The following is a 26888-nucleotide window of genomic DNA, read 5'->3' as shown; positions in this document are numbered from 1 at the left end:
CTTTTCTTAGACCTCTTCAATCCATTTCCTTCCCGTTCAACCCTTCTGCCTGAAGGAGGAGCCACTGGTTCCGAAAGCTTGCATGATTACAACCTTATTTTATGTGTGTGTTCTGCCGTCACTTGGTGAGTATAATTTTTATCTATACAATTAAATTATTTTGACAAAATTGATATTTTTCGTTGTTATATTAACCCATGTGGACATCATTCCTTCTTATGTAACCTTCTAGTCAGCCTTTGTTGTCGTTTGTGTCGTTCAAACTGTCATCTGTTTGACATTATGTGCTAATAGGTTTGTTTATTTATCTGTTTCACCAACATTAATCAACACTTTGTTTCTACATCTTTGTAGTAGGCCCTACTGATTTCCGTTTTTGCGTATAACAATTTACGGTTCATTACATTGCATGGCCTTCTCACGATCGTCTTTCGCCGATTTATTCGGAAATTCGACAGCTATTTTCTTTCCCAGCCCTTCACTTACAGTATCTTGTTTATACATAGTTCTTTCACGTTTTATGCGTTTGTTTTTCGGCAAACCGCATTGATCGACATTTATTGCCATCTTTTACGTCACTTTTATTGCCAAGCTCAATAGTTTCCTCTTTCTCCTATGACTTTCGTCCTCTGTTTGCCTATTATTATTATTATTATTATTATTATTATTATTATTTTGCCACTCCCTCGATTTCTAACTCTCCAAACTGTCGTCTCTTGCCATAATGAATCCCACCTCATATTACTTCTGTTGTTTTAAAAAAATAATGCTTTTGCGCTAAAAATATTAAGTTCGCGAATTCTGTTTCTTGAAACCTGCTTGTGCCTTGGTGTTACTCCAAAAGGCCTAACACTGAAACTCCCTGTTTCTGTATGTAATCCTTCTCTTTTACAGCAATCTCTTGCTCTTACCCGACTTATCTATGACCTAAATGCCTCATCAACCAGTTTCCACTCCAACAGACTTCTTCCCTTCTACAAAGTCCTGCAGTTGTCTGTCCCTCATGCTTCCTTGGATGGTATCATCCGCCAAGCCAACTTCAAACTGCAACATGTCAGACTTAATCTCAAAACGCTATCCCACTTTCTTCTCAACTATCTAAACAGTGGTGTTTCCCATTCCCCTCCTTCTGCAGCTACCTAAACAGCCACATCATTAAAAAGTCCTCTCCTACAAACAGAGCTTGGCCTACCTCCTTTACATCCCACAGCCTTCACCACTGCCTCCCATAATCACAAGAACCAGTCACAGCAATACAGTGTCCTTAATCTCTCATCTAAAGCACTCTCTGCTCCTGAATTATCTAAGTGCCTTACTTTCAGCCCTAAGCCTCCATTGAACCCTGCTTTGAACAGTTTAGACACAACCCCAACTTGATCCACCACCACTACCTCAAAATCATCTCTTACAAGCCTTCCAAGACTTCCTCACATCCAGCATTGCTTCACAAATCTTCCTCAGGTCCCTACAACATAACTCTAACCTGTTCTCTGCAGGACTCCAGGATCAAAGTTCCCTAAAAGCTGACGACTCCATCATTAGCCTTCCAGCAGACAAAGGATCTTCCACTGTAGTATTTGACCAAAATGAGCATGTGAGTGAAGGTCTACGCCAGCTGTCCGATGACTCTACACACTGCATCTGCCATCAAGCTCCCATTCCGGTGATTCGAACTGCCCTGCAGTCTCTCCTTAAAACTTCAATCCCTCACAAGGATTAACACCTTTTTTTGTCATCAGTCTTCTGACTGGTTTGAAGCAGCCCGCCACAAATTCCTCTCCTGTCCTAACCTCATCATCTCAGAGTAGCACTTGTTGCAACCTACATCCTCAATTATTTGCTGGATGTATTCCTGTCTCTATCTTCTTCTACAGTTTTTGCAGTAGAAGCTTCCTCTAGTACCATGAAAGTCATTGCCTTATGGCTTAACAGATGTCCTATCATCCTGTCCCTTCATCTTCTCAGTATTTTCCACATGTCCCTTTCCTCTCCGATTCTGTGCATAAACTCCTCATCCCTTACTTTAACAGTCGACCTAATTTTCAACATTCGTCTGTAGCACCACATCTCAAATGCTTCAATTCTTTTCCATTCCAATTTGCCCACAGTCCATGCTGTACCCCAGACGTACATTCTCAGAAATTTCTTCCTCAAATTGAGGCCAATATTTGATGATAGTAGACTTCTCTTGGCCAGGAATGCCCTTTCTGCCATTATTAGTCCTGCTTTTGATGTCCTCCTTGCTCCATCCGTCATTGGGTATATTACTGCCTAGGTAGCAGAATTCTATAACTTCATCTACTTCGCGACCATCAATCCTGATGTTAAGTTCCTCACTGTTCTCGATTCTACTACTACTTATTACCCTCATATTTCTTTGATTTACTCTCAATGCATACTCTATACTCATTAGACTCTCCATTCCGTTCAGCAGATCATGTGATTCTTCAACACTTTCACTCAAGGTGGCCATGTTATCACCTTGAATTTTAATTCCACTTCTGAACCTTTCTTTTATTTCCATCATTGCTTCCTCGATGTATAGATTGAACAGTAGGGGCAAAGGCTACATCCTTTTCTTACACCCTTTTTAATAAGAGCACTTCATTCGTTCTTGGTCATCCATTCTTATTATTCCCTCTTGGCTGTTGTACATATTGTATATCACCCATCTCTCCCTATAGCTTACCACCTTCCCCTTTTTCTGAATTTCAAACATCTTGCACCATTTTACATTATTGAATGCTCTTTCCAGGTCGACAAATTCTACCTTTTACCTTCCCCTTAAGATCCACAAACCCAATCATCCTGGGCGTCCTATAGTTGCTGTGGCTTCCAAGCACACACCAAATGTATATCTGCCTTAGTTGATCAGCACCTGCAAGCCATAGTACAAACACTCCCCTTCTATAATAGGGATACCAACCATTTCCTAAATTGTCTGAAATCTGTCCCGACCCACTCACACCACACATCTTGTTTGTCATCATTGATGCCACCTACCTCTATACCAACATCACCCGGAAACATGGCCGGTCTGCTGCTGAACATTTCCTGTGTGTTATAATAATAAAAAGAAAATACATATACATATTTGAATGGAAAAGGATTTAATAGGATAATACAATTGTGTTATTAGAAATATTCTGCTTGTACAAATTTTGTCTATTCGGACTTCCTCTCTTACATTTTTCAACTGTTGGTGCAAGCAGCAGACTTCAAGGACACCAGTGCGTGTCAAAAATAAGGAAAGACTCCTTATATGGTTCCACTTCACTTCAATAACAAATACTTAATACTGTTGTTAAATATACTATCATTCAGGCACACATGTGATACATAACACTCTTAATACTTAAAACTGTACATCTTCATCATAATTCTACATATGAGAGTGAGAAACAAAGTCATGTACAGAGAAAAATGAAAAAGTATTTTTTTCATTTTCTGTGCCTTACTACACATTCATAATTAATGTCTTGGCCATTTTTTGTTTTTAATCAATTTTAACTTTAGGATATCCTGGGGGTCTTTCACCATGTACCTACACAATTGCCCTCATCTGTAATTTGTCAGGGTATGGAGACATAGTGTTTTTTGCATGTACATATTTATATTTGCCAATAGTGGTTAACGCCCTTTATTTGTCGGCTTCTCTTTTATTTAATGGAATGGATATGTCAGCTTATCCTGTGTATGTTAGAGTTCTACAAGAAATTAAAAGATTATATACATTATATCACAGTCCGTTACATATTTGAATTTGGTGCAATGACAATAACATTCAGTTTGCTCCTGTCTTGTTACCGGGTTTTGCACTTGCAGGTTTGGTGGCTGAGCCCTAATCACTAACGGTCAACATGTTAGCTGCTACTGTCACATGTGTGTGCACTCGTTTTCTTAGTGTTGATTTCACATTGAGTGTCACACTTTCACCAGAGTACCACATATTGAAGAATTAATGTGGCATTTGTTTTCATTGTGGGTGTAGTGGGTGTGTGCTTATTGTTCAAAATAAGATGCTGAGGCAGATCTCCATTTTTATGACCTGGGCATCATTATTACCTGTCGTATTCACATTTTCAGTAGAGAGAACTCTGGCCAACAGCATCGATTGACGAGGTAAGTACTGTCTCAAACAACTGTAGTTCACTTAATGTATCAAGCGTTGTGAGCCACAATACTCAGAAATTATTTCTTTGCACATGCATGTTAATGTCACCACACTTGACCATCCACTTGCTCAAAGACACACATAGCCATACAAAACATTGTATAAACAGCTTGTCTTTGAAGGTCATTCCTTCACATGGAGTTTGGTTCCCAATGAAAATTCATACAAGTATTGAGTTACAACAATATATATACTGTGATAGCTTATACCTATGGCTGACATTCCACCCATCACTTATACCACGAACATAAATTTCTTAATTTTTAAAATACCGTGAACTGGGTTCTGTTACTAGAGCTGTTTGTTAGTTTTTAACTTATCTTTGTTCACACCACATGTACAAATTGATTACATATCACATTTCTTCCTTAGGTAGAGGAGGGACTAAAACATTACACATTGCTGGCCTAAGCCTAACTACACTTTGTTTGGGACGGAAGACAGGAAATACTCATCTACTGCCTCAAGGATTTATGAGGGAATGTTATTCGTACAATCTTGACTAGTTGACAAGGAACTTTTATTTCATGGAAATAATGTGTACTCACTAATCACTCACGACGTTTCTTCATGCGTTAGTGCTGTTTACTTCAATTCACATGTAGCTTAGTGTGAAATATAAAGAACTTTTAACCGTCATAGACTCATCTTTCTTCAATACCTGGAAATGTCATTATTCAAGCTTTCATGTGACACAATAAAAATTTAATTGGTTTTTCTAAAATCACATGCTTAAATGTTTATGTGTACTCTGCAGCAAATAGGTACCAATAAATGTCACGGAAGTATACTGCGATGATGCATATTTTTATTTTTCATTGCCTTATGAGCTTTGTATAAATATCTCCATAACTAAGTTGTTGACACAAGGTGTGGCCCATTCTTCATTTAGTACCTGCTACTCCCTCCTCCTGCACCATGACGATGCACTGGTTGCTGAAAGAAAAAAACTTGAAACTAATTGCATTACATAGCTCAGTGGCCACTGATACTTTTGGTCATTACATCTGCCTGCAGATATTTCCATACTTTGTTTGAATTCGTAGACATTTGTTTTTCCTCTTATCCATTGTGATCATTTACACTGCAAAGAAAATTAAGATTTCTCACAGTATTTTCTCGCTTTCTCCTTAGCTCACACGTCTCATATGCTTCTTTTTGCTTGTAAATATGTTGTATATAGCTTAGCATTTAATTAAATCTTTGTGTACATATATCAATAGGTTCCTCAGTTCTTAGACAGTAGATGCAATTGCTTACTATTTCCATTTACTTTGTATTTAACTTAGGTATACGTACATATTGCATTCCTATTTGAGTGTGCCTTCTGCCAGGCTGTCACGCACGCGCACAGGTCAATGTCTCCTCTCCTACTAGTGATGTCAGCGGGTATTGTTGAGTGCGAACAGCTGAGCCTAAGCTAATTTTGTTTATACTTTCGCTTCGCATGCTGTTGATTTATGCTTACGTGTACAAATCAAAAATTTACTTATGTCTATATACATTACTTTATCTTAAAATACACTCCAGAAGAAAAGTTACACTTTACAGTTGCGTACACTATGTACAATCATCCTGTGATAGAAAGAAAAATGCTACCTACTTCATCATTCTATAAAAGCTTTTATATCTTTGTGAGGATGGAGACCCTTGTCTCTCCCAGTTTTCTCATAGGCTAATCTGTATATCAAAGGGTATGGTATTTTGGCAATTACATGTGGTCCTGAATAGAGTAATTGCCACTTGTTATTCAGTTTGCCAAATCTCGTCACTTTAGGGTGGGTCCATAAGACGACTCGTTGCCCTTCAAAAAATTGTGTAACACATTTCAGTTTCTTATTATAAACCTTCTTTCTATGCTTGGCCCTGTTTTCTAGTATAACCATGGCTTGTTCTATTTTGTCCTGTAGTGTCATTTCTGTATTGGATACCTTTGGTATGGGCGACACCCACTCATTCGTTTGTATTGTCCAGAACATCAATTCGTTAGGTGTGAAACCTGCTGAAGAATGTGGAAGGTTATTGACAACTTGCATGAAAGGAGTTACGTATTCTACCCATCGGGTGTGTTTGTGAGGTGTGTATGTCCTAACAAACTGGTTGTATTTCCTTACAGACTCTTTCTACTGAGCTCTCTTCTGGATGAAAAAGGCTTATTAATACATGCTGTCATGTAAACACTGGCCTTTTATGTCAGCATGACTACCACCAAATTATCAATTATGGTGAATGGGCATAAGCAAAGGATGTATACCGGCAACGCAATATCTTGTTGCAGAGCATGTTCATGACAACTGTGACCTCGGTGCCTGTTTCACCACACGTGCCATCTGGATTCTTCCCCCAGACATCAGTTTCTCAGAACTCTGCAGGTGGGAACTAGCACAACGTGTCCTTGGTTCTCACCAGCCACCTGGCCTTAATTTATGTTAGTTTCTTCTGTCTCAGCATTTCTTCAAAGTAACTGCTCTTTTCTTCACTCTGTTTTAGTTTTCTACATCTTTCATTATCTTTCTCTTCTATTTTTTACCACCCGCTGCCACCACTGTTATGTTCAATCCACTTAGCATTTCACTATTATTAAATCATGCATGATGTTTAAACAGTAACCTTTGTCTTGCATATTATCCTGTCTTCCATCTCCAAGCTCTCAGGTTTTCAAATCTTATTCGATGCAGTCCCCAACAATCAGGGTTTCCTTCTCATCCCATGCAGTAAGTCTCCCCTCACCTGCGGTTCTGGGTGACTTTCCCAAAGTCTACCACTTTTCCTATACCTCTCCAGTCATTTTCCTTCATCTCTCTTCCTTCCTCTTCAATCCTTTTGCCTGAAGGAGCCACTGGCTCTGAAAGCTTGCTTAATTACAACCTTTTATGTGTGTGTTCTGCCGCCACTTGAGGAGTAGATTTTTTTATCGATCTATCCATTTAAATTATACCATGGAAATTGTATCAAAAGGAAAGAAGCATCACTTTCCTTTTTATACTAACCAGTTACAACTGTCAAGACACAATAGTGAAGGACACACGGAGGTTATAAGATAATTCCCTGACAACACTTAACATAAAGCAATGACTTCAAATTCAAGTTTGTTTCAGTAAATGATGGATGACAGTTTTCAAAAATGCCAGCCACTTGCTCTGGTTACATTATAAGTGGTAGAAAATCATCTAAATAGCTTCAGACATAGGAACCCCAAATGTACACCAAAGAGAAGTAAAAAAAGATCAATGACAGCAAAGGCCCCATTTTTTTCATATCTACAGATGTACCTCATAATCTTCTGTTTTTATCTATGTTACTCACAGTTTCCAATCTTGCAGTTCGTAAGTAAACACTCTCATTCAGTCTGTACCACAGGAAAAAAATAATGATGCTAAAGTTCTATTTATACTGGCTTTTATATTTTGTTCTGTGTTCATTTTTTTCATTTTTAATTTAATTTGAATATACCAAGTTGCACATAAAAACTGAAAAAAAACAAAACTGCCATCACTAACATGAGACCCCCCCCCCCCAAAAAAAAAAAAAAAAAAACTTTGGTCTATGTGGTGACACCAGTAAGACAATTTTTCTCTAATTACTTTTTATGTTATTCCTTAGCACAATAAAGGCTATGCTAAGTCAACATATTGCAAGAACCTGCAACTTCTTAATAATGTCTACAATCAACGGCTTTATTTCATTAAAGTTAGGTTAAAAATAACAAAATAAAAATTGAAGTTTTATAATATGTATTACTACATACTATAACAGAGTAGGGAACTTGACTACATAATGTCTGCACTGCTCTGAAAGAACATATCAGAATTAACTGTACATAATCAGTCTAGGTAAGTGGTCAGAACACAGTTCCACATACATGCATGCAACAACAATAACTATCATCTACTCTCCAATTTATATAATAGCTGTAAAATATACCACTCTTCAAAAAAAAAAAAAAAGTCCATAACAGAAATTTCAGTTGACACGAACAATTACATCACAGCCTTCGTTGTTGTACAAGGCTTGAGACCCAGTTCTTTGTCAAAGCACTGTTACGATTTCTCTCTTCTTGTTTCTTCTGTTCTTCCATTTGTTCCTGGAACAGAATGGAAGCAGTAACAATTATAACATATTCTAGTAAAATAAAAATCAGTAAAATCAATAAAATGTGTTTGCACTGAAATATTTCATCTGCCAGTAATTTTGTTTCATCAGAAGTGGACAGAATACAAAAGATACATAATAAAATCCAAAAATGTTCTCTGACTTGGTTTGTTTGTAGCTGAATGACCATTAAAGGCATACAATAATTCATTAAAAGCAACATCATTACAGGAAAATAAAAAAGTTACAACTAAGTTTTAACAGCCTACATGCTTCTGAATCTGCTTAGTGTATTCATCTCTTGGTCTCCCTCTACGATTTTTACCCTCCACCCTGCCCTCCAGTACCAAATTGGTGATCCCTTGATGCCTCAGAACATGTCCTACCAACCGATCCCTTCTTCTAGTCAAGTTGTGCCACAAACTCCTCTTCTCCCCAATTCTATTCAATACCTCCTCATTTGTTATGCGATCTATCCATCTAATCTTCAGCATTCTTCTGTAGCACCACATTTCGAAAGCTTCTATTCTCTTCTTGTCTAAACTATTTATCGTCCATTCTTCACTTCCATACATGGCTGCACTCCATACAAATACTTTCAGAAACAACTTCCTGACACTTAAATCTATACGCGATGTGAACAAATTTCTCTTCTTCAGAAACGCTTTCCTTGCCATTGGCAGTCTACATTTTATATCCTCTCTACTTCGACCATTATCAGTTATTTCGCTCCCCAAATAACAAAACTCCTTTACTACTTTAAGTGTCTCATTTCCTAAACTAATTCCCTCAGCATCATCTGATTTAATTCGACTACATTCCATTATCCTCGTTTTGCTTTTGTTGATGTTCATCTTATACCCTCCTTTCAAGATACTGTCCATTCCGTTCAACTGCTCTTCCAAGTTCTTTGCTGTCTCTGTGATAGAATTACAATGTCATCAGCAAACCTCAAAGTTCTTATTTCTTCTCCATGGATTTTAATACATACTCCGAACTTGTCTTTTGTTTCCTTTACTGCTTGCTCAATATACAGATTGAATAGCATCGGGGAGGGGCTACAACCCGGTCTCACTCCTTTCCGAACCACTGCTTCCTTTCATGCCCCTTGACTCTTATAACTGCCATCTGGTTTCTGTATAAATTGTAAATAGCCTTTCGCTCCCTGTATTTTACCCCTGCCACCTTGAGAATTTGAAAGAGAGTTTTCCAGTCAACATTATCTAAAGCTTTCTCTAAGTCTACAAATGCTAGAAACATAGGTTTGCCTTTCCTTAATCTTTCCTCTAAGATAAGTCATAGGGTCAATATTGCCTCACGTGTTCCAACATTTCTACGGAATCCAAACTGATCTTCCCCGAGGCCAGCTTCTACCAGTTTTTTTATACGTCTGTAAAGAATTCGTGTTAGTATTTTGCAGCCGTGACTTATTAAACTGATAGTTCGGTAATTTTCACATCTGTCAACACCTGCTTTCTTTGGGATTGGAATTACTACATTCTTCTTGAAGTCTGAGGGTACTTCGCCTGTCTCATTCATCTTATCACCAGATGGTAGTTTCGTTGGGCCTGGCTCTCCCAAGGTTGTCAGTAGTTCTAATGGAATATTGTCTACTCCTGGGGCCTTGTTTCGACTTAGGTCTTTCAGTGCTCTGTCAAACGCTTCAAGCAGTATCGTATCTCCCATTTCATCTTCATCTACCTCCTCTTCTATTTCCATAATATTGTCCTCAAGAACATTGCCCCTGTATAGACCCTCTATATACTCCTTCCACCTTTCTGCTTTCCCTTCTTTGCTTAGAACTGGGTTTCCATCTGAGCTCTTGTGAGTGAAGTTTTCCAACTTTGCACTTGGAAAATGTGGGAAACACTGAAATGCTTGAGATGTGGCATTGGCAAATCCAAGAAAGACCTCAAGAAGTGGGGCTGTCTGGAAGACCAATTGGAAAATTGAGAAAGGAGAATATAAACTACCTTACATTTCAATCTGCCAGGTGTGCTCTGCCTGATGAACATTTCAAAATATGAATCAAGCCACTGACTAGACTGATGGTCATTTCCCAATTGACGCTCTGTTAATTATATTCCTTACGTAACATATATTTTATCTTTGTAGCCATGACCAGCACTGACTCAAAATAATAACAAAGAGGCATGACACACAGAAAATGAGGCTGATCCAAAATAATCCCATTGATGCAGTTGCATGTACAAGATTTGTTGTTTGATATTGAGCTCTACTAGTCCTTTATTTCATACTAATCATTGCTGGTACTGTTTGCACAGCAGATACATACTATTGTGCAAGGGCATTTTGCATGTGTTTTGTGATACATCCACAAACATATTTATGTACTTACACAGCTTTTGTTTTGCAGTACAAAACTGGTTGGAGATTCAAGAAGCGCCCTGGTGTTGACCAGTTTCTGGAACAAGTGTCTTTCCCACTCTTTGAAGTAGTAATTTTTACAGCAGAACAGGGAATGTTTTGTAAATCACACATGGTTGAAGTATTTTGCTTGTCATATATTTTCTATATTTTTAATTTGTGAAATTTTCTTGTTAATTTCTGTTTTTCAGACTGTTTTTCCAATATTGGATGCACTAGATCCTAATGGATACATCATGTATCGACTAGTGAGGGATGCTACCCATTTTGTAGATGGACACCATGTAAAGAATCTGGACTGTTTGAACAGGGATCTTAGTAAGGTTAGAGCACATCATCAATATTGCCTGGAAGTGCAAAATAACCAATTGTATGTTCATAAACTGTAGATCTGATTGTTTACTAGAGATTGATGATACTGTACTAATTTTTTAACCATTCTCCTTAATGATTATCTGTTGTGTGTTGTTGTTCTCTCATATCTTATTAATACCATAACTTTAGTAGTTCTAATTGCTTCTTGCTTCATTTTGGATACAACCTTCTGTTTTAGTGCTTTATTTGATGTGGTTCTTTTCTCGTACAGCTCCTTATTTCTGCCAGCTAAGTTAGTTGCTACAGTGCTACAGATGTAACATATTATGCTGCACTTTGCACATCTCTGGTTCAGATATTAGTTTTTCCATTCTTAAGTGGTTGTACTACAGCTCCCTTGGACTGCACCAAGTAGGCACTGAGATGATACCTTGGCTGATTCTGCTTGTATGATTTAAACAGATACCTAGACATTTTTTTCTTTAGCAACTTCATGTACACATTTAGCACCTCTCTTCCAGTTATTCATCATTTAATTAGGCAATTTATTATTTCTTAAGGGGTTTGCTGGGACAGTAATGAATCCAGTGGTTGCTTGTCTTTATTCACTAGCTGTAAGAAGAATGAGAGCTAGGAAAACTTGAGGTAGAGGAGAGGAGAGAGAACATTGAAAACATTATGGAGGGTAACACGAGAGGACAACAGCTTTGTTGACCACATTATTTCCCTTAATCCTGCGTTTCAGTCCATTTATTCGCACATGCATCTCCATACATTTCCATCATGAAGAAGGATCTTTAGGTGTGTACGAAAATTCAGACACATCTATAAAATGGCAAGAGTCATCAGTGGTTATATTTGTAAAAGAGGGTAGGTAATATAAACTGCTGCTGTGTGGTGGCATAACATGTTAAAGCTTAGGTTTTTTATTAGTTGTTGTCATGATTGCAGTTGTAATCGTTAACAGGTTTTATAACTAGTCCAGGCTTCTTACATCTTACATTATACCACGATGTTCCTCAGTTCATTCCATTAGATTCTGTGTGAAATTTCTAGCCACTTACTCCTAGTTTTTCCTCTTACTTTTGACATTCTGCTTATTGGAACATAGTGATTTTCAGCTCTTATGGTATTCTCAGAGTCTTCTAATTTTGTCTCCAATGGTTTGCTCATAAAGTAATTTCGGTTTCCATGGGAGGAATGCCGTGAAATATACAATTTGCTACCATTCATGATTTATATGCATTGGTTCTGTTCATGGAAAAGGAGGGTAGGGGCAGAATGATGTTCAAGCTGTTTTGAAACTTAAAGGTGGCTTTGAACCTTGTTAAGTAAGAGTTCATATTATTTTACTCAACCACCTTGCTTTACTATAGTTGGAGTCACAAATGATGGCAGTCGACTTTAGGTTTGTTCTGTGTACTTAGGTTAGTGCTCTGAGCACTCTGACTTGGAATTGTTCTTGCTGAAGAAGATTGCTTATGTTGTATGTTGCCCTTTGCTAGCGACACATCTGCGTAATTGCAGGCTTAAGTATTGTCATTTCCATTTTGCAATAAAACTTATTAATATGATTTGTTTGAATGTTTGTCTAGGAAACCAAGTACGCAGGTTTCCTAGACACCACACATAAAATGAGCCAGAATGTTTCCATTGATCTAAGTGTGAATCCTGATGGTGCCATGCCCATAGCAATCACAGTTGATCATATTGCTGGGTCAACATGTGAACACATTGGGGTGGTCATCTGCTGTAGAGCTTCATGTTCCACACTGTACGATGAATTGTGTGCTCCAAAACACTTGTGCAAGCACCAGCATCGCCCTCTTTCGGCAGAGATGTCACGGATCAGCATCTATCCTATTTTACAGAGCAGACAAGCCTCTGAACCCAAAATTCTGTGAAGAGTCATGAAATCCAACCCTTCAGCACCTAGTGGTAGTTTTTTTGTCCTTCTACCTCTTTCCTTAGATGCTCATGACAGTAGCACGTGAAAACTGGACCAACCTCCCAATTTTCGAGATACTCATTCACTGGCTCTGCATTAGAATAAACTGCTCTTTGCCGAAGTTGTTTATCTCAATGGATTTCCCCATTTGCAGACCACATCTTCACTAGGGTGACTTCTTTACACACTTTTGTTACCATGTCATGTGCCTGTATCGCCACTAGGCGGTATACAATGTCAAGGTGGGCGGCGGTCATAATGTTTTGGCTTATGAGTGTAAGTCACAGGCTTCTGTCATTTTTGCTTTCTTGCAGGATCTTTACCGATATCATATTTTTTTGCTTGTTTTAAAAGGCAAACATCCATTTCTTTTACTTCTTAATCAATGATGCACAGTTTGGACTGACAAATGAATTAATTTCAGACAGATGTCACATTTGTATTGTTATATCATGCAATAAACACAAAAAGTTCTCTATGAAATATGGCCATGATGTCATCAAACATTGTACCATAATGACAAAGGCACACAGGTGTAGGTGAGACACTTCAGTCCAATTAGTCTTGGCTTGAACATCACAGAGATTTCAACCATTTATGAAGATATCACAGGTCCATGTGTAAACCACCAACCTTTTCTATTGTAATTTTAATAAGACTGATGCCACTGCTGTAAACTACAACATATATTAATGACTAGATCACAAGAGTTATAGTCAGTTTATAGAGCAGTATCAGACAGGAAAACAAGCCACAGTACAGAGCATCGTTTTCAAATTTTGTGTTCCATGACGGTTGGAACTTTAATAGTGACAACACTGCATAGAGGTGCAATCAAGTGATGTCTCTTGCATCACATGTTAGCTACATAAACCTACGCAGTGAATAAACACCGCCATACCACAGCAAGCAAAGTTACAAGTACACAGCCTAGTATAACAAATGGTATGATTACTGCTATCACAATTTTTTCTGAAACAAGAATGCAATTTGATAAATACCGGATGTGCCAGATGATGGGCAGGACGAAACTGGTATCAAGTCTCCAAGACGTTTTGTCAGGGGGGGGGGGGGCCTGGTATTACTTTACAGAATAGTGGCAAAAGTGGGTAAAAGCTTTCAATAAGGAACGGCATTCACCTTCCTGGTCGTTCCTGTGATAGTGAAAAAGAAGTGTGTGTTCTTATCACATTACTGGACAGTGATAACAATGAACAAGTCATGAGTTGTCCTGAGATACAGAATTAGTGCATAGAAGTGTTCTGCACATTCTGTAGGAATGACTGGGTATGAGAAAAATGCCTCATGATGGTTTCCGCGTGATCAAATGAACGGCATCAGGCACATACAGTGCAAGCTTCCGATTTCAACATCAAAGGCAATGGCTATACACAATTTTGTGACTATTGTGATGGACAGCAAAATTTCAAAACATGTATCTATGGAGTCATTCCATGTCAAATCAACACACCTATTTTACCTCACCCTCTTAGATTTTGCTGAAAGTTGGTTTACTTAAAGTGGGCACTGAGACTAAGAAAAATACCAAATTTCAATTTTTTATCTCAAACCATTCCTGAAATATGGTATGTAAACATTTCAAAAAAATGGTTCTGAGCACTAAGGGACTAAACATCTATGGTCATCAGTCCCCTAGAACTTAGAACTACTTAAACCTAACTAACCTAAGGACATCACACAACACCCCATCACGAAGCAGAGAAATGTAAACTTTTCAAAAACCAGCCAAAAATGTGTTAACGGACTTTTTTTAAATTGTCCTAGGAGCTGACCTAATTGAGCTAGAGAACTGGGAAAGGTGTCATTTTGCAGCATTTTGCATGCTCTTTCCAGGGATATACAACAAAACATAGTTTCTAATTAATAACCTTTTTCAAAATACTAATTAATATTTTGGTTTAATTTTAATTTTTTTACAAAAAGTACATAATTGAAAATTTTCAAAATATTTCCATAATTACTTCATACTATTGTAAATCGCATGGCAAAATATAAAATCTGAGACGATGGGTTCATTCTTTAAAAAAATTATTTCGGACTCTTGTTTTTCACTAACGGCCCTAGTTTGACCAAATTGACCTTTAAAAAACATGATTTTCTTTAAAATGTATTGAAAGGTAAGTAAAAAAAGTATTAGAAATATCAAAACATCACCTTATTAAACCAAACTAATCAGCATATTTTATAATTAAGTTGATTGCTTATTTTAATTTCATACAACTTCACTAACAGTATATTAACCGATATAACAAAAACAAGAAATTGAGCATTTAACTACAAACTGAAATAAAGTATGAATAAGTACAAGTAATTTCATAGTAGTTCTGGTCCATGATGTTTGAAATGGAACTATTAAACAAATTAAATACGTAAAGCTTGTTTTTGAGTAACAGGTATTTGTACATAGCTAAATTTAACACAATAGGTACTAACAATAATTTTGAAACAACTTTCTATAAAATATACATTAACACTAACCTGAGACAAAAATTAAGTTTTGAGTTGAAAGCAGTTTCTCAATAAATTGTCTTGGAACTTCACATATTACATTTTAATAACGCTGACTGGGTTTGGTTTACATTACTTTCATTAAGAATGTATGTTCTCCCTGTCGGAGTAAATGGATTCACTTGTGTGAGAATATCCACAACTGACACACACACAGGACATCTGCATGTGCAGGATAAGAGAATGACTTAGCTGGTCCACATGGATGAAGAAAAGTTATTTTCACTTCATCAAGTTCTTCATTTTTTTTCTAAAATGTACCCAAGCCACCAGTTTCTTCCATATACAGTGGTGACATAGCCTGATACATCTTGTAACTTCAGTTTGTCTGATGATGTAGTTACTTCCCTCTCCCAACTCTGCATATCACCTGAGAAGTATTTGATTATTAATTTTGATGTAGTGTTGGGAATGAAAGCGTGAAATTACTGTGTTCCTTTGATTGTCAGTGCTCTCTCCAAGTCGGCTTTTTAAGAATATTTCTAAAGCAGCGTATTCTTCTTGAGTGGAATATGCAAAATCAACATTTGTAATATTATCTACTGCCCACTCAAATAGATCTCGTGCAGTTTGGATCTGATTTTGGTATGGCTTTTGCAAACTTGCACGAGCTGCCAGTCTCTTTACTGAACCCCCTACTCCATCACAAGGCCTTTTCCCATGTGCTGTGGCTGAGAAGTGCCACTCAGCTTTTATGTTGAAGTCTTCCTCATGAAGCCAAAGGTTCAGGAAGTTTTTCTTATTTTTATACTGAGTGGCAGAACCATCAGAATAATAGTATATCTTTTTTGGAATCTTTTGAAATGTATTTGTTAGATATGAAATTAGCTTCTTTTGAAAAGTGTAAACTGCAGTTGTATTGTGCTCCAGGCAATCAGAAACAATGACAAAGCTCATATGCTCAATTTTGCCTTCCTGTTTGTAATATATAACAAAAGGATGAATGGTAATCTGTTGTCTTGTCCAGTGGAAACTCTGAGCTTCATCCTCTAGAACTATACTATAATTTTCTGAAAAATCACGTATGACAAAAAATTCAGATTCCATAAGGTTTTCTCTTGTGAAGTTAAGGAATGTTCATTGTTGCTTGGCAATTAAGTCATGCTGAATCAAAGTCAACATCTTACTACAAAATAAATCTATGAATTCTTCAGAAGTTGGTATACTTATAGTAAGTGCTGAAACTAAGAAAAATACCAAATTTCAATTTTTTACCTCAAACCATTCCTGAAATATGGTCATGTAAACTTTTCAAAAACTGGCCAAAAATGAGTGAACGGATTTTTTTTAAATTGCCCTGGGAGCTGCCCTAATTGAGCTAGAGAACTGGGAAAGGTGTCATTTTGCAGCATTTTGCATGCTCTTACCAGTGGGTGTGATGGACAAAAAACATAGCTTCTAATTAATAACCTTTTTCAAAATGGTAATTAATATTTTGATTTAATTTTTTTACAAAAAGTACATAATTGAAAATTATCCATAACTACTTCATACTGTTGTAAATCACATGGTAAAATATAAATGTGGGTTCATTATTAAAAAAAAAAATTATTTCGGACTCTTGTTTTTCACTAACGGCCCTAGTTTGACCAAACTGACCTTTAAGGTAGCAAGTCAGTAGAGGACCGTATACATAGGGCTTCATGTCTGTACAATAATTCAGAGACTGCAGCCATTGTTCAGATGATGTAGTCTGCATTGTTACCTTCTAAGGCTTTGTGTGCATACAGCATTATTGTGCACTGTGGTTTTAGTGCAAATTAATTGTTGCCTTTGTGTTAACCAGTCTGTATCTATTATATTTAATTGTTCATTTTCAAGTAAATCTATACATTGAAGTACAGTTTATAAGTGGTTTTTGTATAAATATGGAACGAAGTAAAAAGTGCAGTGCTGTAAGAGTGCAGTGTTGTAATCCATAGAAGAAGTCAAATCATTTTATTAGAGACAGAAAAAAAATGAGAAATGTCACAACATGGATGCCGAAATTATTTCCTCAAATACCAAGTGATGCCAAGATTTGTGATAAATGTAGGTAAGATGTAACCAAACTGAAAAATACAATACAGCCCATCAGTGATGAAAGTGTTGAAGAAGAATCTTCTGGGTCAGAGATAATCATCCGAGACCAAGACCCTGACTTCACTCCAACTTCAGTAGCTGTTAAAACATTTAACACAACACTTCAAGAACTAGGTGAGTCCCCAACTGACAAGAGAAAACTAACATCTAGGCATTACGCCAAATCAAAAGTGAAGAAAATCTCATCAATGACACGTAAACTTTTTGTTGCTTCTGAAACTTCTTCATCAGATGCTGTTACTGATGAATCCATTCTTGAAAATCTTAAACGAAACTTTAAGAATTATATAAGTAGATAAAACAAACTAATGATTCTTACAAGTTTACCTGAAAAGTGGAGTGTCAGGAAAATAATGAGAGAATTTAATGCTCCTAATTACATTGTTCGGCAGTCCAAAAAAATTTTGAAAGAGAAATGATTCATGGAAGGTCAAACCCAAAACCAGGGAAGTGTTCACCAACAGAAACTGTCAAAACTGTACATTCCTTTGATGAAAATGATGAAGTTAGCAGGGCAATGCCAGGTATTAAAGATTGTGTGACTATTACAGAAACAAGTGAAAATAAAACAAAAATATCAGAAATACTTATTTTGTGTAACCTTAAAGAAGCTTACAAGCATTTTAAAGACAAGTTTCCTAACATAAAATAGGTTTCTCTAAATTTGCTGAGTTGAGACCAAAACATTGTGTATTAGCTGGCCGGAGTGGTGCATGCGCACGCACACGCATGAGCGCACATGCACACACTGTCTGCTTATCCACAACTCACCAAAACATTTCATGTTTTTTTGCCCATCACACTCACTGGAAAGATCATGCAAAATGACACCTTTCCCAGTTCTCTAGCTCAATTAGGGCAGCTCCTAGGGCAATTTAAAAAAAAGTCCGTTCACACATTTTTGGTCAGTTTTTGAAAAGTTTACATGACCATATTTCAGGAATGGTTTGAGGTAAAAAATTGAAATTTGGTATTTTTCTTAGTTTCAGTACTCACTATAAGTATACCGACTTTCAGCAAAATCTAAGAGAGTGAGGTAAAATTTTTATTTAAAGTGTGTTGATTTGACATGGAATGACTATGTGGTATTAGTTATAAACAAGTAGTTGCCACTAAGTTTCAACCTTCATATCAACAATCAAGCCATCTTCTCCTTACTACCTGACACATTACATGGAATCAATATTAGCATGCCAGTGGCACCACCATCATTGGACACTGGAGGATGGGAAGACATCGCCTGAAGGCATAAGTTGTGGTAAACATTGAGGCAGACCAGTGGCAGAAAGTTTAAGCATATGAAACTACATGGTTCTTGTATAAGAAATTTTAGAGCACTATGACAGGGAGCATAATATGGTGACTGCCATCATGTTTCCCAAGCAAATGATCATGTACACATATCACTATGGCTAACCACTATCATCACAGAACATTCACTAAAATGGAAGTGTGCATAATTAAATGCTAATTATCATATTCTGCATAAATACAGAACACAGTTACTATATGGATGTGAACTACTATATGGATGTGAACAATGTTAATTACACCCCAAGTGGCTCTATCATAGAAAAGTTTTCAATTTCTTAATGTGGAGCTGTCCTAGCAAGTAACCTTTAATTTATGTAATGAACAATACATTTTGCTAATTAATACTAAGATGTACGAACCTGAAGTAGGTCACTAGCTGCATGTAAGTAGGTAATGGAAAGACAGATCATAGATCATGCCAGTAGATTAAATGCAAAAATAGTATGTCAAAACATTTGTTTGGAGAGTGGCCCTTATGGATCAAGGACATGGCCAGTAGGGGGCTCAGAATGGCAAAGACCACAGGCTTTTGAGACACGATACTAGGGAAGAGCCATAAAGATTTAATGAACAGGGAGAGTGAGAAAGACTTTAACAATACTAAATAAAAAAGATTTTTATGGAGGGTGAATAAGGAACTGAGGGACTAACTGGTTGGAGATGTATGTAGACATAAGCCCTTCACTGTGAAAATAATGAAAGGAAAAATATCTGGGAAGAATGCACAAAGCAGACAAATACACCAGTACATCAGGTAGATAAGACACGATCAGAAATTGACAACATACTATGAAGTGAATCATCTGTGGAGGATAAGGAAAAATTATGAACAAGAATTGCTGCTGACCAATCAAAAGGTTGGAAGTAAAAGAAGAAAGAAAATGAAATTGTGAAATATGTAAGTGAACTTTAAAATAGTTCTTTCCTATTCATGGCATACACCAGTAACAGAATACTACAAGAAAAATATCTTGTAAAAAGTAGTTCTATAATTACCAGAAGTTTCCTTTGATTTTCCTTGAACGCTTCTATTGGATCATCAAACTGATGGTAATAGTCTAGAACATCACGGACATCTTCTACCTTTGCTAGTGCAATAGCTGCAGTAGAAAACACAGTAATAAGCAAAACATAGTAACTCTGAAAATAATCACAACTTATCACCCCTAGTCATTAATACATACTTCGCAAGAAAGCTGCAAGATCCAGTAATGTTTTGTCATCATCATTTCCTTTCCACCTAGGCAAAATCAGTGTATTCCTTTTGTGAAACTTGACAGATTCACCATCCCAGTCAACCACAATCACCTGCAAAGAAAGAGGGGGAAAACAATATTTTTTGAACTTGCAAAGATAATTTTCAAAATTTGGTAATTTAAAGAAACTTAGTGCAAAATGAAATAAGAACAAGAGTGGAAGTTGTTATGCAGTTACAAGCAAAGACATTACACTATTACTAATGTCTGCTTCAAAGAGGAAAAGAAAAGATGGCATAGAGTTCAATACTGCAAATAAGATTTAATCTGGGATGCAATTTAAAAAAACATTGGCTGGGTGAAAGGAAGAAAATAATACATCATGACACAATTACTTGTGTGCTTAAAAAAAGAAAAAAATGAAAATATTGACAGCAGCACACCTTGTAGATTACTTGTAGATAGCTAATATTAACTGTATTACAGTCCAATTCACAAACGATGGCAGTTCACACAGGTCGAGAAACAGGCAGGGCTCGCATTGTTTCCAGTTCTAAGGGTGACATTAGTGGCAAGCTCATACACGTGCTTCGCACCTGATGTCAGCTTATATCCTGAAAATTATGTCTCTCGCTTTTCTTGTGTAGAATTTGCCACTTACCACCACCACCATCAGCCATGACAAATCACAAAAGATGTAATAAAAATTCACTAAGCAACTCGCTGAGATCGCACATAATGCTCACATTGCATACAACATTCACAACAGAGTGCTCAGAGCACTAACCTAAGTACAAAGAACAAGCCTAAAGTCGACTGCCATTATTTGTGACTCCAACTATAGTAAAGCAAGGTGGTTGAGTAAAATAATATGAACTCTTACTTAACAAGGTTCAAAGTCACCTTTAAGTTTCAAAACAGCTTGAACATCATTCTGCCCCTACCCTCCTTTTCCATGAACAGAACCAATGCATATAATTCATGAATGGTAGCAAATTGTATACTTCACGGCATTCCTCCCATGGAAACCGAAATTACTTTATGAGCAAACCATTGGAGACAAAATTAGAAGACTCTGAGAATACCATAAGAGCTGAAAATCACTATGTTCCAATAAGCAGAATGTCAAAAGTAAGAGGAAAAACTAGGAGTAAGTGGCTAGAAATTTCACACAGAATCTAATGGAATGAACTGAGGAACATCGTGGTATAATGTAAGATGTAAGAAGCCTGGACTAGTTATAAAACCTGTTAACGATTACAACTGCAATCATGACAACAACTAATAAAAAACCTAAGCTTTAACATGTTATGCCACCACACAGCAGCAGTTTATATTACCTACCCTCTTTTACAAATATAACCACTGATGACTCTTGCCATTTTATAGATGTGTCTGAATTTTCGTACACACCTAAAGATCCTTCTTCATGATGGAAATGTATGGAGATGCATGTGCGAATAAATGGACTGAAACGCAGGATTAAGGGAAATAATGTGGTCAACAAAGCTGTTGTCCTCTCGTGTTACCCTCCATAATGTTTTCAATGTTCTCTCTCCTCTCCTCTACCTCAAGTTTTCCTAGCTCTCATTCTTCTTACAGCTAGTGAATAAAGACAAGCAACCACTGGATTCATTACTGTCCCAGCAAACCCCTTAAGAAATAATAAATTGCCTAATTAAATGATGAATAACTGGAAGAGAGGTGCTAAATGTGTACATGAAGTTGCTAAAGAAAAAAATGTCTAGGTATCTGTTTAAATCATACAAGCAGAATCAGCCAAGGTATCATCTCAGTGCCTACTTGGTGCAGTCCAAGGGAGCTGTAGTACAACCACTTAAGAATGGAAAAACTAATATCTGAACCAGAGATGTGCAAAGTGCAGCATAATATGTTACATCTGTAGCACTGTAGCAACTAACTTAGCTGGCAGAAATAAGGAGCTGTACGAGAAAAGAACCACATCAAATAAAGCACTAAAACAGAAGGTTGTATCCAAAATGAAGCAAGAAGCAATTAGAACTACTAAAGTTATGGTATTAATAAGATATGAGAGAACAACAACACACAACAGATAATCATTAAGGAGAATGGTTAAAAAATTAGTACAGTATCATCAATCTCTAGTAAACAATCAGATCTACAGTTTATGAACATACAATTGGTTATTTTGCACTTCCAGGCAATATTGATGATGTGCTCTAACCTTACTAAGATCCCTGTTCAAACAGTCCAGATTCTTTACATGGTGTCCATCTACAAAATGGGTAGCATCCCTCACTAGTCGATACATGATGTATCCATTAGGATCTAGTGCATCCAATATTGGAAAAACAGTCTGAAAAACAGAAATTAACAAGAAAATTTCACAAATTAAAAATATAGAAAATATATGACAAGCAAAATACTTCAACCATGTGTGATTTACAAACCATTCCCTGTTCTGCTGTAAAAATTACTACTTCAAAGAGTGGGAAAGACACTTGTTCCAGAAACTGGTCAACACCAGGGCGCTTCTTGAATCTCCAACCAGTTTTGTACTGCAAAACAAAAGCTGTGTAAGTACATAAATATGTTTGTGGATGTATCACAAAACACATGCAAAATGCCCTAGCACAATAGTAAGTTTCTGCTCTGCAAACAGTACCAGCAATGATTAGTATGAAATAAAGGACTAGTAGAGCTCAATATCAAACAACAAATCTTGTACATGCAACTGCATCAATGGGATTATTTTGGATCAGCCTCATTTTCTGTGTGTCATGCCTCTTTGTTATTATTTTGTGTCAGTGCTGGTCATGGCTACAAAGATAAAATATATGTTACATAAGGAATATAATTAACAGAGCGTCAATTGGGAAATGACCATCAGTCTACTCAGTGGCTTGATTCATATTTTGAAATGTTCATCAGGCAGAGCACACCTGGCAGATTGAAATGTAAGGTAGTTTATATTCTCCTTTCTCAATTTTCCAATTGGTCTTCCAGACAGCCCCACTTCTTGAGGTCTTTCTTGGATTTGCCAATGCCACATCTCAAGCATTTCAGTGTTTCCCACATTTTCCAAGTGCAAAGTTGGAAAACTTCACTCACAAGAGCTCAGATGGAAACCCAGTTCTAAGCAAAGAAGGGAAAGCAGAAAGGTGGAAGGAGTATATAGAGGGTCTATACAGGGGCAATGTTCTTGAGGACAATATTATGGAAATAGAAGAGGAGGTAGATGAAGATGAAATGGGAGATACGATACTGCTTGAAGCGTTTGACAGAGCACTGAAAGACCTAAGTCGAAACAAGGCCCCAGGAGTAGACAATATTCCATTAGAACTACTGACAACCTTGGGAGAGCCAGGCCCAACGAAACTACCATCTGGTGATAAGATGAATGAGACAGGCGAAGTACCCTCAGACTTCAAGAAGAATGTAGTAATTCCAATCCCAAAAAAAGCAGGTGTTGACAGATGTGAAAATTACCGAACTATCAGTTTAATAAGTCACGGCTGCAAAATACTAACACGAATTCTTTACAGACGTATAAAAAAACTGGTAGAAGCTGGCCTCGGGGAAGATCAGTTTGGATTCCGTAGAAATGTTGGAACACGTGAGGCAATATTGACCCTATGACTTATCTTAGAGGAAAGATTAAGGAAAGGCAAACCTATGTTTCTAGCATTTGTAGACTTAGAGAAAGCTTTAGATAATGTTGACTGGAAAACTCTCTTTCAAATTCTCAAGGTGGCAGGGGTAAAATACAGGGAGCGAAAGGCTATTTACAATTTATACAGAAACCAGATGGCAGTTATAAGAGTCAAGGGGCATGAAAGGAAGCAGTGGTTCGGAAAGGAGTGAGACCGGGTTGTAGCCCCTCCCCGATGCTATTCAATCTGTATATTGAGCAAGCAGTAAAGGAAACAAAAGACAAGTTCGGAGTATGTATTAAAATCCATGGAGAAGAAATAAGAACTTTGAGGTTTGCTGATGACATTGTAATTCTATCACAGAGACAGCAAAGAACTTGGAAGAGCAGTTGAACGGAATGGACAGTATCTTGAAAGGAGGGTATAAGATGAACATCAACAAAAGCAAAACGAGGATAATGGAATGTAGTCGAATTAAATCAGGTGATGCTGAGGGAATTAGTTTAGGAAATGAGACACTTAAAGTAGTAAAGGAGTTTTGTTATTTGGGGAGCAAAATAACTGATGATGGTCGAAGTAGAGAGGATATAAAATGTAGACTGCCAATGGCAAGGAAAGCGTTTTTGAAGAAGAGAAATTTGTTCACATCGAGTATAGATTTAAGTGTCAGGAAGTTGTTTCTGAAAGTATTTGTATGCAGTGCAGCCATGTATGGAAGTGAAGAAAGGACGATAAATAGTTTAGACAAGAAGAGAATAGAAGCTTTCGAAATGTGGTGCTACAGAAGAATGCTGAAGATTAGATGGGTAGATCGCGTAACTAATGAGGAGGTATTGAATAGAATTGGGGAGAAGAGGAGTTTGTGGCACAACTGTTGGTAGGACATGTTCTGAGGCATCAAGGGATCACCAATTTGGTACTGGAGGGCAGCGTGGAGGGTAAAAATCGTAGAGGGAGACCAAGAGATGAATACACTAAGCGGATTCGGAAGAATGTAGGCTGCAGTAGGTACTGGGAGATAAAGAAACTTGCACAGGATAGAGTAGCATGGAGAGCTGCATCAAACCAGTCTCAGGACTGAAGATCACAACAACAGGGGGATGCTTCTGTGTGGTCTCGGAGTAGGAACATTGTTGTTGGACGGGGAGGAATGTATTACTTGGGAGGTCTGTTTGTGGACAAGGTCTGCAGGATAGTTGCGGGAGAGGAAAGCACTGGTCAGGTTATTGGTGTAATTGTTAAGGGATTCATCACTGGAGCAGATATGTTTGCCATGAATACCTAGGCTGTAGGGAAGGAAGCGTTTGATGTGGAATGGACGGCAGCTATCAAAGTGAAAATACTGTTGTTTGTTTGTGGGTTTGATATGGACAGAGGTGTGGATGTGAGCTTCAACAAGATGAAGGTCAACATCCAGGAAGGTGGCTTGGGTTTTGGAGAAGGACCAGGTGAAATCCAGATTCGAAAAGGGGTTTATGTTATGAAGGAAATTAAGGAGTGTTTCTTCACCATCAGTCCACACCACGAAGATGTCATCTATAAACCTATACCAGGCCAGGGGAAGCAGCTGTTGGGTCTTCAGGAAAGCCTCCTCCATGCGGCCCATGAAGAGGTTGGCATAGGATGGAGCCATCCAGGTTCCCATGGCCATTCCCCTGATTTGTTTGTAGGTCTGGACTTCAAAAGTGAAGTGATTATGGGTGAGGATGAAGTTGGTAAGTGTGATAAGGAACGAGGATTTTGGAAGATCTTTGGGTGGGCGTTGGGAGAGGTAGTGCTCAAGGGCAGAGAGACCATGGGTTTGTGGGATGTTTGTGTAAAGGGATGTAGCATCTATGGTGACAAAAAAGGTTTCAGGTGGGAGAGGAGTTGGAATGGATTTGAGGCGTTCTAGGAAGTGGTTTGTGTCTTTGATGTATGATGGGAGTCTGCGGGTGATAGGTTGTAGGTGTTGGTCTACCAGAGTTGAGATGCGTTCTGTTGGAGCTTTGAAGCCTGCTACAATGGGACGGCCACGAAGGTTCTCTTTGTAGATTTTGGGTAACAGGTAGAAAGTGGGGTACGTGGCTCAGGTGGACTGAGTAAGTCTATGGAAGCCGTTTTGAGGCCTTGTAAGGGACCTTCGATTTTTAGGATTTTCTGCAGCTCAGTCTGGATGGAGGGAATGGGATCCTGGGTAACAGCTTGGTAGGTTGAGGTGTCGGAGAGTTGACGCAGTTCTTCTGCCACATACTCCACACGGTCAAGTACCACAGTTGTGGAGCCTTTGTCCGCCGGGAGGATGACAATAGAGCGGTCTGTTTTCAGCTCCTTAATGGCACGCGATTCAGCTGGGGTGATGTTGGGGGCTGTCGGGATGTTCTTCAATAAGGAATGGGAGGCAACACTGGATGTGAGGAATTCCTTAAATGTCTGCAAGGGATGGTTTTGGGGGAGGGGAGAAGGATCCCTTTGAGAAGGCGGTCGGAACTGTTCTAGACAAGGTTCAACACTGGGTCTGGTATTTGGGCACATGAACAGAGACAGACGAACTGTCTGCCTAGGAGATGTCCAATACCCAGTAGCAGAGCATGCCCTCCAGCATAATTCTAGGGACCTAGGAACCTGCTACATCATATGTGCCATTTGGCTTCTCCCACCCAACACCAGTCCCTCTGAACTGCGGAGATGGGAACTTGCACTCCAACACATCCTTTCATCCCACCATTCCCCTGGACTGAACCTACATTAAACAACCACACTCCTATTTACTCTTCAGTCTTCTCCTCTTTCCCTTTCCTCTTTAGCCATTCACGCATCTTTTCATCCTACAGAGTTGTGTTTATCTTTATACTATATACTTCTTTACTTCTGTATGCTTCCTCTTTGGTTTGAAGCTGTCACAGTATTTACAGTAGAGTATCTTTGGCTTCCCTCTGACAACCATGCCTCCATCCTTGCTACCCTCCCTGTTTTCCTTTCCCTGTTGCTTCATAACCTGGGTTGTGAGTAACTAAATCCACTTTCCCTTCTTCCCTTTCTCTCCCCTCTCTCCTCCCTGATGAAGGAACATTTATTCCAAAAGCTAGGAACGTAAATTTTCGGTTGTTTTTTGTGTATCTATCGGCTGTACTGAGCTAAGTACTGGCCAGCCTCTCTATCTCTTTGTTAGTATTTCTTTCACATATTTATATGAGATTTTCCATTACTCATATAGAACTTTTTTTTAGTAAGAA

General features: G+C 37.9%; 1 protein-coding gene across 1 annotated transcript in view; it reads right to left on the bottom strand.

The window, feature by feature from the left end:
• Positions 1–7891: 7891 nt before the first annotated feature.
• The window catches only part of LOC126281962 (mitochondrial import inner membrane translocase subunit TIM50-C-like), a 49815-nt gene continuing 30818 nt past the window's right edge, over positions 7892–26888 (bottom strand). Inside the window, exons 5-9 of the mRNA XM_049981334.1 lie at positions 22471–22578; positions 22245–22376; positions 20027–20150; positions 19839–19942; positions 7892–8258 (exon numbers count right to left, since the gene is read on the bottom strand). Of these exons, the coding sequence (XP_049837291.1) occupies positions 8160–8258; positions 19839–19942; positions 20027–20150; positions 22245–22376; positions 22471–22578 (567 nt within the window). The 3' untranslated portion in view covers positions 7892–8159. The remainder of the gene's footprint in view (positions 8259–19838; positions 19943–20026; positions 20151–22244; positions 22377–22470; positions 22579–26888) is intronic.

This window comes from Schistocerca gregaria, chromosome 7, assembly GCF_023897955.1.
Source record: "Schistocerca gregaria isolate iqSchGreg1 chromosome 7, iqSchGreg1.2, whole genome shotgun sequence".
Taxonomy (NCBI): domain Eukaryota; kingdom Metazoa; phylum Arthropoda; class Insecta; order Orthoptera; family Acrididae; genus Schistocerca; species Schistocerca gregaria.
This window is presented reverse-complemented; position numbering and strand designations above follow the sequence as displayed.